A 17,320-nucleotide genomic window follows, 5' to 3' on the forward strand; every position below is an offset into this window, starting at 1 on the left:
TCATACTCATCATATTGGCAAAGATGACAAAAGAAGGGATTGTGAGAGGATAGGTGTGCCAGTATGCTGCTGGTGGAACTAATTAGAGCAACCATTCTGGAAAATAACTTGAAACTAAACCTAAAAAGTCACTCAATTGCACATACTATACCCTATGACCCAGTGATACGCTACTATTAAGAATGTACCTCCCATGAAGGTCAAAGAGAGACGATTTTAAAAGATTGATATGTATAAGATATTCATAGTATTTATACTAGTACTTTTTACTGTAGCAAAAAATAGTAAACAAAACAGGTATCTATCAATTAGGGAATGGCTGAACCAAATGTGGTATATATAATGAAAATTTAATGTGCATAAGAAATAATGAAAGGGAGGGACTCAGAGAAAATATGGAGGCCCTGGTACGAACTGATGCAGGGTGAGGTGAGCCAAACCAGGACAACAATGATGAGCACAACCAAAAGAAGAGATGGAACAACTCTGAACAATCTCAAAACGTTGATGAAAGTAGCAATCTATCATGACTTCAAAATACTGGTAATAAATTGAGCCCTCCACTAGATTATGGATTAGCCTTCCAGACATAGGGAACAGTCACCGAAAATCCTTGGAGTCAGAAGATGGAGTGTCTTGTGTGATGGAAGAAGGTATAAGAAAACTGCAAGAGTGGAGTATGGGGGAGGAGTTTATAAAGGATTTTAAAATCCAAACTGAAGAGGGGCAGAGCCAAGATGGCAGAGTAAAAGCAGGGACTTCCCTGAGAACTTCCAGAAAGCCCTCCAAATACCTGTAAAAAAAACCCAAATTCTAAAGCTGAAGAACCCACAAAATGACAGAGTGAAAACAAATTCCCAGCACAATACAACCTGGAAAACTGACAGGAAGGATCTTTTGCACCAGCCAAGGGGTGGAGAGCAGTCTTAGCAAGGGTCTGACTGGTACAGACAGGCCAGAGCAGGCCTTGGGGGCCATTGGCAGCTATGGCAGTTTTCAGACTTCTCAACCCACAAACACCAAAAGGGTCAGTGGGAAAACTCTGTGGGACCTGGGTGAGAAAGGAGCGTGTGATCTGGCTGAATCTGACCCTGGCCCCAGCCCCAGGGCAGTGGTGGTGGCACCAGCAGTAGTAGCAGCAGCAGTGACAGAGGTGGCTTCTGAAGCTCTGGGCCCATAGATGATGGGGGATTGAGTGGTTGATACAAAATTTCTGAAGTATGGGACAGTACATCCACCCCAACCCTTACTTCCACTGGAAGCAGAGTTAGAAACAAAGGATTAGTTGACAAAGAGTTAGAAAGTCAAGTATTTGTTGAGAAGATGAGTAAACATCATAAAAGAATTCAGACTATAGAATCTTACTTTGGTGACAAGGAAGATCAGGGCAAAACCAGGGGAGGGCAGCAGAGTCAAAGCTCCTACATCAAAAGCCTCCAAGAGGGTTACAGGCCATGGAAGAACTCAAAGAGGATTTTGAAAATCAAGAGAAGTAGAGCAAAAATTGGGAAGAGAAATGAGAGTAATGCAAGAAAATCATGAAAAAAATACTGAAGAAAATAACACCTTAAAAACAGACTAACCCAAATGGCAAAAGACGTCCAAAAAGCCAATGAGGAGAAGAATGTATTAAAAAGCAGAATGAGTCAAATGGAAAAGGAGGTCCAAAAGCTCACTGAAGAAAATAATTCCTTAAAGATTAGAATGGGCCAAATGGAAGCTAATGAGAAATCAAGAAATTATGAAACAGAACCAAAAGAATGAAAAAATAGAAGACAATGTGAAATACCTCATTGGAAAAAGCACTGATCTGGACACTAGAACCAGAAGAGATAATTAAAAATTATTGGATTACCTGAAAGCCATGACAAAAAAAAGAGCCTTGATATCATCTTTCAAGAAATTATCAAGCAAAACTGCCCTGATATTCTAGAACTAGAGGGTAAAATAGAAATGGAAAGAATCCTCTGATTGCCTCTGGAAAGAGACCCTAAAAGGAAAACTCCTAGGAATACTATAGCCAAATTCCAGAGTTCCCAGGTCAGGGAGAAAATATCCCAAGTAGCAGAAAGAAACAATTTGAATACTGTGGAAATACAGTCAGGATAACACAAGATCTACCAGTTTCTACATTAAGGGATCACAGGGTTTGGAATATGATATTCCAGAGGTCAGAGGAGCTAGGATCAAAATCAAGCATCACCTATCCAGCAAAACTGAGTATAACATTTCAGGGAAAAAAAAATGGACATTCAATGAAATAGACAATTTTCAAGCATTCTTAATGAAAAGACCAGAGCTGAATAGAAAATCTGACTTTCAAATACAAGAATCAAGAGAAGTATGAAAAGATAAACAGGAAAGAGAAACCATAAGGGACCTATTAAAGCTGAACTGTTCATATTTCTACATGGAAAGATGATATTTGTAAATCATGAGACCTTTCTCAATATTAGGGTAGTTGGAGGAGATAGATAGATAGATAGATAGATAGATAGATAGATAGATAGATAGACAGACAGACAGACAGACAGATAGATAGATGGATAGATAGACAGACAGACAGACAGGTAGACAGATGGCACAGAGTGAGCTGAATATGAAGGGATCATATCTAAAAAATAAAATTAAGGGGTGAGAGAGGAATATATTGGGAGAAGGAGAAAGAGAGAGATAGAATTGAGCAAATTATCTCACCTAAAAAAGGCAAGAAAAAGGTTTTATAATGGAGGGAAAGAGGGGGGAGGTAAGATGGAATGAGTGAACCTTACTCTTATCAGAATTGGCTTAAGGAAGGAATAACATACACACTCAATTGGGTATCTTACCCTAAAGGAAAGCAGGGGGGAAGGGGACAAGAGAGGGGGGAATGATAGAAGGGAGGGCAGATTGGGGAGGGGGTAGTCAGAAGCAAATTCTTTAGAAAAGGGACAGGGTCAAAGGAGAAAATAGGGTAACTGGGGGAGTGGGTTAGAATGGAGGGAAATATTGTTAGTCTTTTACAACATGACTATTATGGAGATGATTTGCATAACTACATATGCATAACCTGTATTGAACTGCTTGCCTTCTCAATGGGGGTGGTTGCAGAGGGAAAGAAGGGAATGTGGAACCCAAAGTTTTAAAAACAAATGTTAAAAAATTGTTTTTACATGCAACTGCGAAATAAGATATACAGGCAATGGGGTGTAGAAATCTATCTTACCCTTCAAGAAAGTAAAGGGGAAGGGGATAAGAGTGGGGATGATGAAAAGGAGGGGAGACTGGGGGAAGAGTAATCTGAATACATGCCATCTCCAGGTAGGAGGGAGGGGAAAGATGAGGACAAAATTTGGAACTCAAAATCTTGTGGAAATGAATATTGAAAACTAAAAATAAATAAATAAAGTTTAAGTATTCTTAAAAAATCCAAACTGAGGATTCTCTATTTGATCCTTTTGATGATAGGGAACTAGCCAATGGAGTTTCTTGAGAAAGGTGATATGGTACATTAGGGAGATCATTTTCACAATCTAGTAAAGATGAACTGGAATACAGAGACACTTGTGGCAGGGTGAGCAACCAACAGCTTAGTATAATAGTCTAGGTGTGAGGAGATAGTCTGGGTGGTATCAGTGTCAGAGGAGAGAAACATATTCAAGAGATGGTACAAAGGTAAAATCAAGAGGCCTTGGCAACAGACTGGATATGGGGGGTGAGAGTGAGGAACTGAGAATCATACTAGGTTTATGAACCTGAATGACTGGGAGGATGGTGGTACCCTCAACAGTAATGGAGAAGTCTGGAAGGCTTTGAGAAGAAAAACAGTGAGTTGAGCTTTAGATATGTTGTGTTTAAGATGTCTCTCCGTTCACAATGTCCAACAGGCAACTGGAAATGCAAGACTACAGAACAGAAGTTGGAGTTGGCTAAGTAGATCTGAGAGAATTATGGGTGTAAAGATGATAACTGAATACATGGGAGCTGATGAAATCATCAAGTGAAACAGTATAGAGAAATTAAGAAAGCCCTGTGGTAAGCCTTGTGACAAATTTTTTCAGTAAAATATGAGGCAAGGTTCTTAACAGAGAAGGTGACGGTAAAGAGGGAACCATGGAAGATTTGAGGAAAGAAGATGTTTAGAACAGCTGTGTTACATAAGACAGTGAATTAATGAAGGAATTGTATAAAAAGAATTGCCTTGCAGCAGTGAGGATCCAGTAGAGTTTACATAAAAACGCTTTGTAGTGGACCCAGTCAGCATGGTTTCATGATTTTCTCCAGTTATGTTCATCAGCAGGTATGTAGAAGCAAATGCAACAGATGATGTGAGTGATCCACAAGGTTAGCTAGCATAAATTGACAGCCTAGGAAAGAACTGATTATCCTTAGTGATAAATAAGGAAATTTATGTGACCAGAGAGGAGGAAAGAGTGGGTGATGAAGTTCAGAATCAGGAGGGGAACTAATGAGCTTACATTGGACAGTTGGTCATCTGCTCTAAATGTGACAGGTGAAGTCTGAAAGAATCATTGAGGGAAATAAGATAAGGAGTGGAAACAGAGTGGCACAACAAGCAGCAAAGGTCCACCTAACATATATCATGATTTTGTAGCAAGTGAAATCAGCTTGGCTTGTGACTTTTACCAGGGCCATTTGAAGCCCTGTAATAGAAATGGATGAATTATATGGGTAGATTTACTAAGAGATGGAGAATCAAAGGCTGAGAATGGAAGAAAGTCAGTAAGACATGAATTTCTAGAGAAGATACATTAAGTGTCAGATCATGAAGCTCAGGCTGGATATGGAGGCTAGTACAGCAAACAGACAGGAGTAATGGGGATTCAAAAAAGGTTATGAAAAAGAAAACAAGCAGGTCTAGAATGCACGTAAGTGCTGGCGAGAAGGAGGGAATCATGGTTAGAAAAGTAAAACTTCAAACTTTCAGATGTTAGAGAATGTTCCCTTCCTACCACCTATCTGTAGCTTCCTCTTTATAGGTGTTCCCAGCTACACTCTATGCCCCTTCAAATTCCTCCTTCATACTACTCCTTATCACATCATACACACTCACAACATAGTCTATAATCATAAGTCTATTATTTTCTACCAAGTAACTCTACCTAGCCTTCAAGCTTCTCAATTATCTGGTAATAATTCACCTTTCAAAACTTCTCTCAAAAATTCTCAAGTATTTCTATGATCCAATGAGAACAGATTACTTATTATCCCTAGGTCTACCTTTCCACCTTCCAGTTATTCCCTATGCCCACAATAACTTCCCTATTTTTGTTCCCTCTGCCTGTTGAATGCCTAAGAATAATTTAAAGTGTCAGCTTCCAACTTTTTTTTTTTTTTTTGCTAGCACACATCTACAATTAAAACAATTTGGGGGCAAGCAATCTCTTCAATATATGTATGTTTATATACAAATTTATTTCTATTTACTACTGTGCTAATATTATGTACATTATAAAATATACACAAATAGGAATAAATAAGAATGGAATAAAGATGAAATAAAACAATTTTTATTTATTAACAATACAAAACACTTGATTTCACTAAAAATATTTTTATTAAGTAATTGATTGAATGCTTCATTGTTTTTGAAAATCTTAGTTTAACACTTTGTGATACAGCAATTTCAAGGTCTGGTTTTAGGTTAGGTTAATTTTGACACATGGTCTTAATACTTAACCTAGCTGAAAATAATCCTTTACAAAGATCTGTAGATTCAAGTGGAAAAGGTGTATCATTGGCTGTACTTACTAAATCACGATACTCATTTTTCAATCCCACCCATCAATTTTTTTGTTTGCAAAGGCTTTTATTATAATCTGGTTAGGAAAATTTTCTAATGTGTAGAGGGCTGCATGCAATGGACATGAAGATCAGATCCCAGGTCTGAAAGTTAGCTGTTCCAGAAAGAAAAGGAGGGAGACTGCAGTGAAGGAGATACAGAACAGCTGGTTAGGCCACTGTTTCTGGGTGATGAAGGGCTTTCATTATTTGTTTCCAATATATGTTTGGTGAGGCTTTGAGAAGAGGGGTACAAATCTGGGAGTTATGTACTTGGCTATTAAGCCCCAAATCCACTAACAGCAGCAACTGCTGACTACTTCTCAGCTCTTATGAGCAGCTGTTCCTGCTATTCTCCAGCTCTCTTTGCTCGAACTCCTCCTGGTTCATTGGGAACCCCCTTTGTTCTCTTGTAAGGGAGGAAGGGCAGGAGGGAGAAAGGTGGAGAGAAACTGAGTAGTCAGCAAAGAGATAACATCTGCACCTTTGGGAAACATTTTCTCCATTTCTGGGATTCCCTTCCTCCGTAAGTCAAAGGCTTTGGAGCATCTATCTGATCCAGCTTCTTTTCCCCCTGTGGTGAGGCTGTGAAACAATTTCCTGGAAAACACCATTCATCCAGAAGGTGTACAAAGTCCTGGCCAGGGAGCATAGGTGATGTGCTGAGGGGTTATGGTCAAAATAACAGAAGGAGGACAGGAGCACAAGGTGCCAGGCAAAGAATGACTGCCTGTCCACCTTTCTGACTACCTGGAGTGGAGCTCCACTGGTTTAATGGCACAGCCCATAGAGAACACAGGAAGAGACAACTTGACAGTAGGTAGAAGCCAAAATTAAAATAGGCTAAACTTCCTCAGGTCGCAGATAGGTTCTTAGCTGATGACTTTCCAAGTAAAGGTATAGTCAACATTATAATTATATTATAGGCATAATTAATGATTAAACTATTTTGCAAATAAACCATAATTTTTAAAAAAGGAAATTTCAATTAGCATCAATTAATTACACTTATTACTTAAGATTTTTATTTATCATGAAATCTCCCCTCACAGACTAGAGACAGACTGAGAATGGTTGGCTGCCAGGGGTCACATGACAAAGAGAAGAGAGTGTGCAGTGGCAACCTACCCACCAAGTTACATGATGGACACAATAGTGACACGTGGAAGGTAGATTTAGCGGGGCATAGACAAAGCACTCATTACATCTTTACTTTCTTTTATATCCTCTACAATTTTCATGGGCCACCCAAAATCCTTTCGTGGGCCACAAGTGGCCCGAGGGCCATAAGTTGTGTAGGCCTGGGCTAGAGCCAGAAATGATTGTCCACCCTCCAGTCTGCCTGGGAAGAAGCACAAGGTAGCTGAACGTCCAGTGAAGGTAGTAATAACCAAAAGCAGAAGGAAGGAGACTAACGGAGATCAGCATCAGGGCAAACACAACGACCAACTGTGTTGCTCTCCTCAGTTCTGATATTTTCTTTGAATACTCAGAATTTTGGAAATGAATGCTCTAAAGCACACCTAAAGTGCCAACTCTTCCAGAAAATTATTCTCTTTCTTTTCAGCTAGTAATCAACTTTGACCTCTTTTAACTTTCCATAACATTATTTATACTTTTCTTATGTAATTATTGGATATTATTTTGTTTTTCAGTTAATTGTGTATCTGTCATACCCTCATATTAAAGCTATAAATTCCATGAGGACAGGATCATGTTTTTATCTGAACTTTTTATTACTCCAATGCACAATTCAGTACTCAGCATATAATTTATAAATGTTTAATCCAGTCTGAATTGGGCCAACTTCTAAATAATAGATTCTAGCCTAAGCTATTTATGAAAACACCTGAATTTTAAGAGACACATTTCTAACAAGGTTTTTGAAATTAAAATTTTACTAGGAAAGATGAAAATTTGAATATTTCTACTGAAAAGCTATCACTGCACCTATAGTAAACCATCTTTACAAGTTTTATCCAAAAAGAATCTCTTATAAAACTTCAGAAATCATAAAACCAAATTTTTTTCTACCATCTAGACATGAGAGAAAACACAGGCATTGATTGGAGCACAAAAGAAATTTACAGAACATATTGTGGATCCTGACAACATTGTTACATGTAAGATCAATACAAAGCTTACCAAAGATTGTCAGTATATATAAACAACTGAAGTAATCTTAATTCTTCAGTCCTTCAGGACCCATATCTAATCAGTTGGTAAAAGCTTATCAGCACTATCTCCACAACAGCAAGTGAGCCTCCTTATCTCCACTCCTAAGCTTACCATTCTAGATTCAGTCCTCATCACCACTCACCTAGATTAATGCAAGAGTTTCTTAATCGTTCTCCCTGCCTCAAAGCCCTTCCCTCTTCAGTTCATTCCTTACATCACTGTCAATGTCTTTTCCCTAAAGCATAGAACTGACCATGTCATTGCCTTGCTCAAAAAGCTGCAGTAGTTCCCTATTATTTCTGGCATAAAATAAAAACTTATTGTTCATTACTTGTCTTCACGATAAACTGCCCTTCATGCCCACGATATTCTACCTTTCAACTCTGTGTCCTTCCAAAAGTTGTCCTTCATGTCTAACATATACTCCTTCTCTCCTAGCTTCTGCTTTAGAATCCAAGCTTCTTCCAAAGATCTCAAAAACCATTCCTAAAAAAGGGCTTTCCTGATACTCCCAGCTATCTTGGATATACTCCCCACCGCTCCAGTACCCTGTACTCTGAATGTCTATAATTTGTATTTACTTACATGTCTACATGTCTTTTGTCCCAAATAAAGGCAAACTCTTTGGGAATGGGGTCTCTTTTGTTTTTGTCTTTGTATCTCTAGCACCAAGCATACTATGTGCCTTTCACACAGTAAGCACCTAAATGCTTTGACTGACTGATGTGAAATAGAATGATTCTGAATTCTTTCAGTCACAAGTATTCCTGAGAAACAGATAACTAAAAGAAAACAACTTTTCCAGTCTTAGTGCATATTTTAAAAAATTGCATTGATGCCATGACAAATGGTGGATAAAAGAGTAAAATTCACAAGAAAATCTGAAACCTGGTAAAAAGTCAAGTCATCAAGCATTTATTAAGGACCTACTATATGTCAGACACTGTGTTAAGTACTGAGGATACAAAGAAATGCATAAGACAGTTTCTGCCTATAAGAAGCTCATAATCTAATAAGGGAGAAACATGTAAATAGCTATGTACAAACAAGATTTATACAGGATAACTTGAAAATGATCCCAGAGGAAGGCTAACTAACATTAAGTGAGATGGGGAATGGCTTCTTGTTGAAGGTGAGATTTTTAACTGATACTCAAAAGAAGCCAAGGAAGCCACAAGCAGTAAGCAATGGGACAAAGAAGGAAAAAGACAGAGAATCAGGTGCCTAAATCTATTAATTCCCAGTTTCTAATTTTTCATATGCAAAGGAAAAACCCTAGAAGTCTAACATCAGTAGAAGATTTAAAAAAATCAGTTCTAAAATACAGACAAGCTACTAAAGAAGTTAGGCAATGCAGAGTGTTGGGCATGGAGTCAGAAAGACCTTAGTTCACATCTAGCCTCAGACACTTATTAGTTGTGTCACCCTGAGCAAGTGACTTAACTTCTGTGTGCCTCAGTTTCCTTAAATGTAAATTAAGGATAACAGCACCTATCTTCCAGAGTGGCTGTGAGGATCAAATGAGATAATATTTGCAAGCTCTTAGCTCAGTGTCTGCTAGTTAGTAGGTGATTGTTTCCTTTGTAACTTTTATTTCGAGTGTTTAAATGGTAAAAGCATTAGATGAAACTATGAGGTTAAAAATAGGGTTAGTGTGAATGAAAGATTAAGAAGCACAGAAGGTTTGGTTAAAAGAGTAGTATCTCAAAGTTTCCTATTTCAAAGGAAACTACTTACTAATACAGGCCCATTTAGCCAACCACCTGCACAAATGTAAAAATTTAGGTGGGGAGTAATAAAGGTCTATGCTAGTAAAAAGTTTTCCATATAGGAAGTCAGATACCAAATTCTCCTCTACAGGAAAATAATTTACAGCAAAATTCAAACACATGTAGTTATCTAAATTATTTATTCTTGGATAAATCAGATAATTACTGTATCATTTGTGAAACTTTCACACAAGTTATATGAACTGATTTTCAAATTCAATCCTACCTACCTTCATCCCGGTTTTCACTATCTTCAGTGTCACTTTCACTGTCTGCTTCATAACCTTCTTCTTCAGCCAAAAGTTTAAAAGTACCATGGGTTTCCTCAGTTTCTTCTGAGAGATCACCTTGCTGAGATAGTGATTCTGACTCAGTCTGATGAATCTGGGAGATGAATGTGCTCAGTTACAAAATATTGAAAAAAAAAAAAAAGCTTATACTTATTTGAACAATGTTAATAATTTTGGGGAAAAAAAACTTTCAACCAAGCATACTGTGATTACAACATGGAAAACTTTTACATGTCCTCTGGAAAATATATGCCACAAGGAAAGGGTATGAAAACACCACTACAATAATTAACATGTTAAGAAAAAAGGACTATAAAACTAAAAATTTTGGCAAATAAGGCAATAAGACCTTGTTTTCAATAGTGGGAGACAACATTTCACAAGGAAAAAGCAAACAGGACTTGAAATCAGATGATTTACATTCAAATTCTTGTTTACTTATTGGGTGACAAGTCATTTTCCATTTTTAGGGACACAATTTCATTACTGGTAAATTAAGCTTACATTAACATAGATAATTCTCTATGGTCTCTTAAAGCTCTAAAATTCTACAGTTCTTTATAAGCATAGAATTATGGAAAGCACATAGTACAATCTTCACCTGTCATAAACTAAGTATAATAATGCAAATTAAATAATCTAAGTAACTAGGTCAGCACTTCTCCAAAAATGAGTTTTACAGGTAATGGAGCATTAGTTACCCAACACATACTCAAAATAATACACACACACACACACACACACACACACACACACACAGAGTTGTATAGGAAACCCTTTATTCATCCTCACTACATAGAATGAAATGATTTTAAAAAAGGAAACACAGTAAAGTGAAAGAATACTTTTTATAATTTAATAATCATCAACACATGCATATTTAAGTATATATTTAAATTAACTGATGAGAATCAAGTTTCATGAAAAACTATCTACTATTATATAGAGTGGGTAATCTTCATCAATGAATGACCTCCACCAAAGAAACCATGCATCCTTAAAATATTATAGAGTATGAGGACTAAATTGTCTAAGCAAAAGAAAACAGAAACTAGGAATTCCAACATAACTAACTTTCCTGTACTTTTCTATGTCATGAGGCATAAAAAGATAACTTAATTTTTTTAAAAGGCAACTCTTCTGCCTTCACTACACAAAACATCTTTTTTTTTTTGAAGAGGTCAATTCTACACTTATTCCATAGTATTTTATGTCATATTACTTGTTACTAATCATATTACTTGTACAGAACCTACCCTTGCCTCCACTCCAAATCACTGCCCTGAATGTATATACAATTATACCTCACCTGCATAGTTGGTCTTCACCTTGGCATAACAAAATCCTCTCATACCTTTTCAATTTTCTCTTCAGAATGATTCAAATCTGCAGAATAATTCCCCAAAGCTACTCGAAGCAGTGTATCCAATAAAGGCTTAGCTAACTCAGTTTCAACCACCTTTGACTGGGAAAGATAGTCTTGTATTTCAAATAATATATCTTCCACAGACAAGTTCTAAGAGGAAGGAAAAATCAGAATATCAAGTGTACTTGTTTTTAATTATATTTAGTTACAGAATATTTAATTATACAAATACTGAACTAATTTTAACCTACTTCTTAACCAACCAAGATGAAAAAACTTGGATACAAATGGATAAATATCAATCTTCTGTTATACTTTATATTGAACTTTTAAAAATATCACTTTATTCATCCTCTTTATTTACAAATTTCAAATGTATCATAGATATATTTTTCTATAAATGTGTACTAGGCTTCAAATTATTCTGCCAACTGCAGCATTATTTAACCTCTCTTGAACCATTCTATCTCTTCTCTCAAAGCCCCCTAAAATATTAAGAATTATTTGTTCAAATGTTAATCATTTGCTTGATCTTTCTTAAAAATTTCATTGTTGTCTTGGGATACCCTGTGGGCATCCTATAGGTAACTCCTATGATAATTCAAGGGACTGAATAATCATACTATTCTATCATTTGTCAATAGCATATTATTTTGTACTGTTACCTAATTTGTCATTTGTCAAGTCAACATGTATTTATTAAGTGCCTACTATATGCTAGGCACTAGGCTAAGTGCTGTAGATACAAAGAAAGGCAAAAAAACCAGTTCCTGCTCTCCAGAAGCTCACATTCTAATGGAGAAGACAAGATGTAGACAACTATGTACAAACAAGTTATGTGTAGGATAACTTGGAAGTAATCTCATATCAGTAAAGGTCCTATAAAATATCAGATTTTAGCTAGGACATGAAGCAATCAAGGGAAGTCAGGAGGAAGAGATAAGGAGGGAGAGAATTCTAGGCATAGGGTACATCCAATGAAAATACCTAGAGTTGGGACGTTGAAAAACGTCTTGTTGAAAAACAACAAGAAAGTCAGTATACCCGGATTATAGAATACATTGTGGGGTGTGTAAGAAGTCTGGGGCAAAGGTGATAAATTTATAAAGGACTTCAAAACCCAAACTGATTTCATATTTGATCCTAGAGGCAATAGAGTCACTTTAATTTACTGAGCTCGAGATGACATGAAAAGATCTGTCTTTTAGTTAGATTAATTTGACAGCTGAGTGGAATAGTAGAGAGAGAATTGAAGCAGGGAGATCAAACAAAAGGCTACTCTAATAGTCCAGGTATGAGGCCTGTACTATGGTGGTGGTAGTATCAGAGAAAAGGAAGACAACTATTAAAGAAATGTTAAGACTATAAAATTGACAGAACTTGGCAAGTGATTGAATGTCAGGGTATGGTGAGAGATAACACCTAAGTTTTGACCCTGGGAGAATGGGAAGATGGCTGTGTCCTCAACAATAATAGGGAAGTTAGAGGGGAGGAAGTTGGGGAAAAGATAATTCAGTCTTGGAAAGACTGAATTTAAGATATCTATGGGAGATCCAGTTTGAAATGTCCAATAGGAAATTTGAGGTCAAGACAAACTGCAGGTCAAGAGAGATGTTAGAACTGGATAGGCAGATTTCAGAATCGTCTACATAAATATGATAACTAAACATATATAGCTTCTCTAACTATATTTAAAATTTTGGGGGCAAAGAACTATATATTACACTTCTCACTGTGCCAAACATAATGCTAAGTACACAGCAGGCACTTGATAAATATTTGTCAATTAATATCAACAGAAAAGGAATTTTCACAAAAGTGTTAAATTAATCATTTTTCCGTAAGATTACACAGCAAAATAAGTGGGAAAAAAAATCTGTTATTACCTGGTTAGGTAACTCCTCCATCTTTTGTTGACTAGTCTTTGTACTATGAAGACAAATACTCAGAAGAGCTTCTAGTAGTCTTATACTTTGAAGTGTACACTCATGTTCTTGACTTGAAGGTACTTTAGGTTCCTCAAGAGCTCCTATAGATGCTGAGATTTGTTTTCCACTTAAAGGTTCAGAAGAAATTTCCTGCGAATCTAGTTGACCTAAACTTTCCACATTCTCCTCTAAACTACCTGACACTAAAAGACTTAAGTCACTGTTGACATTTAAATGTAATGTATCCTCATTCTCTGCCATTTCAAATGGAAAATTTCCTTCTAAATCTTTGTTTTCATTTACATGCGTAGGACCTTTCTCTTTTCTTTGCTCTTCTTTGCCCCTGGATAGCTTTTGAATGATCATAATTATTAACTTATAACACACTTGGAAACCTCCAAGTCTATGAAACTGTTTCTGAAAAACTGAATTCAACATGTAGATCCAACGACACATGGACCAAATGTCTGCTGCCCTGTGGATATGTTCTGGAGAAGGTAAGATAAGCATCTCTGGAGATAAACACGGTAGCATGTGACTCAAAGGCTCACTAGCTGTACTATCATAGCCAGAAGTATCTTCTGAATCATTGGTGGAATCCCGATCACACTCGGCTTCTTTACTCACACACAGAAATGCCACACACAGGAACAGGTTTATCATGTTGATGTGAATATCCTGACCAAGAGTCTTCTGTTTCTTTGGACAAATTTCTTTAAGGCCAGCATAAAATTTGCTAAGACTCTGAGAAGAATCTGGGCATACTTGCTGCTTGAGTGAAGAAGTAACTAAAGATGAAGTCTTCTTTTCGTGGTCTATTCCATCAATTTCTGGAATCATTTCATCTCTCTGCTGCTCTCCAAGGCTGGCTATCAGAGTTTCAAATGCTTTTAGGGAATGATTTCGAATACCATCTAAGTAATTTAATTCAATCATTTGATTTACTCCATTGCAACTTAGAAATAAGTCTCTTATAACCCTATGAAGAGATAGTATACACAAAAAGGTTATATACACAAAATTCCATGTTTCCAAGTAGATACTAAATTATAAATGCATTTTATTAAGGAATTCAGGAATGATGACCACTAGTTATACATTATTTCATTCTGAATAACCAATAACAAAATAGGGAAATAGAAGGAAATATTTTTTTAAAAAGAGGTTTCACTTTGCTAATCCTTATAGGATAAAAACATTCTTAAAAGATAAAAAAATAATTAAAATATCAAGAAATACCACTGGAGACTGAAGAAAAACTAAGCAACTTAGATTTCAAATACCATTTCCTTTGAAGTGTTGGGTATCTATATATAGTTAACATTTTTAATGCTGTATAGCTGTCCAATAGAGACAGTGTTACATACTGGAGAGAAAGCTGGTCTTAAGAGTAAGAAAGACCTGGGTTCAAAATCCTACCTCTGACATATACTGTTGCCTGATACTGGGCAAGTCCCTTAACTACCCATTGCTCAAAGACTACTTACATTCAAACTCTGGTGTAAGCAGGCTACAAACTTGGGGTAATAATGCAGAATAAAATTAAATACTTATGTTCTTATTGAACTCTGATACAAAGACTGTAAGTTGCAGAGAAGGTACCAACCTGCAATGGTGACGGGAGTTCTCTCATCTAAGAATTTCCTGAACAAATTAAATTACAGTTCTCATTCCTATCCTTAGCAAAGAGCTGACAATCAAATTAAACCAACTGGTATATAGTTTAAAAATGTTTTCCCCAAAATGTAAAATGGTTTCTTCCTCAATTTTTAAAAGTAAATTTTACAAAAATGTCATATTCCACAGCAATTAGCATAGATGCACCCTGAAAAGATTAGCAATCAAAAAGTTTTTGCATATTGTCTGTGTTTGTATGTATGTGAACACAAAAGTAAGGAATACCAATGTTCAGATCAATGTAATCACAAGACTAAATGTATCCTAACTCAGCAAGTCATTTCTAATTTTGAAATGTCCTCAAAGGTTTAATATATTCTTCAAGAAGCATTACAAAATTCTAAAAGCAAAAGTTTACTTTATTTTTTAAAAACGAAGTGATCTATCTATATATATTTATATACATACACATACATATACTACTTTCCTTCAGAGGTATATCAGGAAAAGGGAAATAAAGAGGTGTCACTAATTCAAAGGAACTACACTAGGGTGTTAAGTAATCAAAAGTTGATAGCATTTATTACCCACATTTTCTAAATTTTACCTTTAATGGTACCTCATAACATATTGGTGACCCTGTGTCCCTATGTTTCTTAAGATATTATGCTGCCCAAGCCAAAGCTCTTGAAAGGTTTCAGATTTGGGCCCAATGATGAACTTATTATCACTTGTCCAAGTACTAGTTTCATCTCTCTGCAGAGGCTTACCACAATGTTGGCCACAGGGAATTTCAAAAACCATCTATTAACTTGTATCATTAGGAATATTCATCCCATTTAAAGTACATATTTTTGAAGCACTGATATACTAATAAAATAGTTATCTGGACTTACCAATATATCCAATATTCTTAAATTAAGGAAGGTATAAATCTTAAAATATGTGGGGAATATTCGTTGTAGGGAGCTTCCACTGACACAGATTAGAAACTTATTTGCAACTCTTGTTCTTAGCAAGTTGTCTGGGTCATGGAAAGGTTAAGTGATTTGCTTATGCTAACATATGCAGGCCATATAACAAGTGGCAGGCTTGGAACCTAAGTTTTCCAGAATTTAAGTGTAGCCCTCAAAAAAAATAAAAATAAAAAATTTAAAAAGGCTAGCTCTCTCTGCAGCAGTACATTTTGAACAAAAAAAGGTTGATTTATTAGAAATCAAAAACAATTATCTTACTGTCTTCACCTAAAATAGCCAACCCCAAAAGAGAATGTAGGAAGGAACAAAACTTTATACAGTATACAAATATAAAACTATATAAGGGAGTTCCAAAGTGCCAACGAACTGTTCAAAGAGTGCTTATAAGTTGGCTGTTTGAAACCTGGAACACTTTTTTCCCCAGAGAAATGATTTTATAATAATGTTAAAGATCCTAGGCTAGCCCAAAAGTCTAACTCATAATGAGTTAACTACAGTATGAATAGCATTAACTTGAATTCTGGGTCCTAGTCGATCATGAAATAAGAGGAAAAAGGAAGTTTTCTCTCTCTTTCATGTACATCAGGCCTGTGTTTGAAATCATTTTGTAAATGGTCAACATCTGTCTTTGACATTTTCTTTTTCCCTTTCCATACATATCCAATGCCCTTTCTTCCTAGGTGACCAGTCTTCTAATATAGCCCCCCTCATTATGGCATTCTACCAGCCCTGAACTACCCACCTCTCCCCCCCCCAACCAAAGTTCTCCCTACTCCTAAATTAGTTACTCTACCCCTATCAACATTTCTGTTACCTCAGTAAAAGAATTCTCAGCTGTGTGCTAGGATGTCAATCTAAATGAATTAACTCTCTCTTAAGTCACTTCTTTACTCAGTGCTACCACGGCATCAACTGTGGGATTTCTAGCACTGGACAAGGGCAAGGGAGGTATGGGTCACTTGTACATGAGTCATTTGGGTTTTTAAAATTCAAGAACTGCTTATATTGTTAAGAGACAGAAATTTAAACTGCATGCTTACCTTTTTAAAATAGATAAATACTGTGTGTTTTTAAGGTGGCAAAGAACTGCATACAAAATAGGGATCTGATGACTGAGGAAGGGCTAAACAAATTATAATACATGACTATAATGGAATATTGCTACACTATAAAAATGATGAATACAGAAAAGCATAGGAAGACTTACATGAATTGAAGAAAGCAGAATCAGGGGGGAAAAGCAAGCATAATCAGCAAAGCAGTTACATAGTTATTACAACATGGTAAATAGAAAGAACAAAAATATTGAACTAAATACTGTGTAATTTTAACAATCAAGCTTGTCAAAAAAGATGAGCGAAGAACATGTACCTTTCCCTCCATTCTCTGTAGAGGTGAGAATATGGGTGTGGAC

The 17,320-nt window shown here is 36.2% G+C and overlaps 1 protein-coding gene across 5 annotated transcripts in view; it reads right to left on the reverse strand.

Moving 5' to 3' along the window:
• LYST (lysosomal trafficking regulator) overlaps positions 1-17,320 on the reverse strand; it is a 261,878-nt gene that overhangs the window by 149,199 nt on the left and 95,359 nt on the right. For all 5 annotated transcript variants that reach the window (XM_072647543.1, XM_072647542.1, XM_072647544.1 and 2 more), the window contains exons 6-8: positions 13,271-14,291; positions 11,373-11,534; positions 9,959-10,112 (exon numbers count right to left, since the gene is read on the reverse strand). In XM_072647543.1, coding sequence (XP_072503644.1) covers positions 9,959-10,112; positions 11,373-11,534; positions 13,271-14,291 — 1,337 coding nt within the window. The remainder of the gene's footprint in view (positions 1-9,958; positions 10,113-11,372; positions 11,535-13,270; positions 14,292-17,320) is intronic.

Source organism: Notamacropus eugenii, chromosome 2, assembly GCF_028372415.1.
Source record: "Notamacropus eugenii isolate mMacEug1 chromosome 2, mMacEug1.pri_v2, whole genome shotgun sequence".
Taxonomy (NCBI): domain Eukaryota; kingdom Metazoa; phylum Chordata; class Mammalia; order Diprotodontia; family Macropodidae; genus Notamacropus; species Notamacropus eugenii.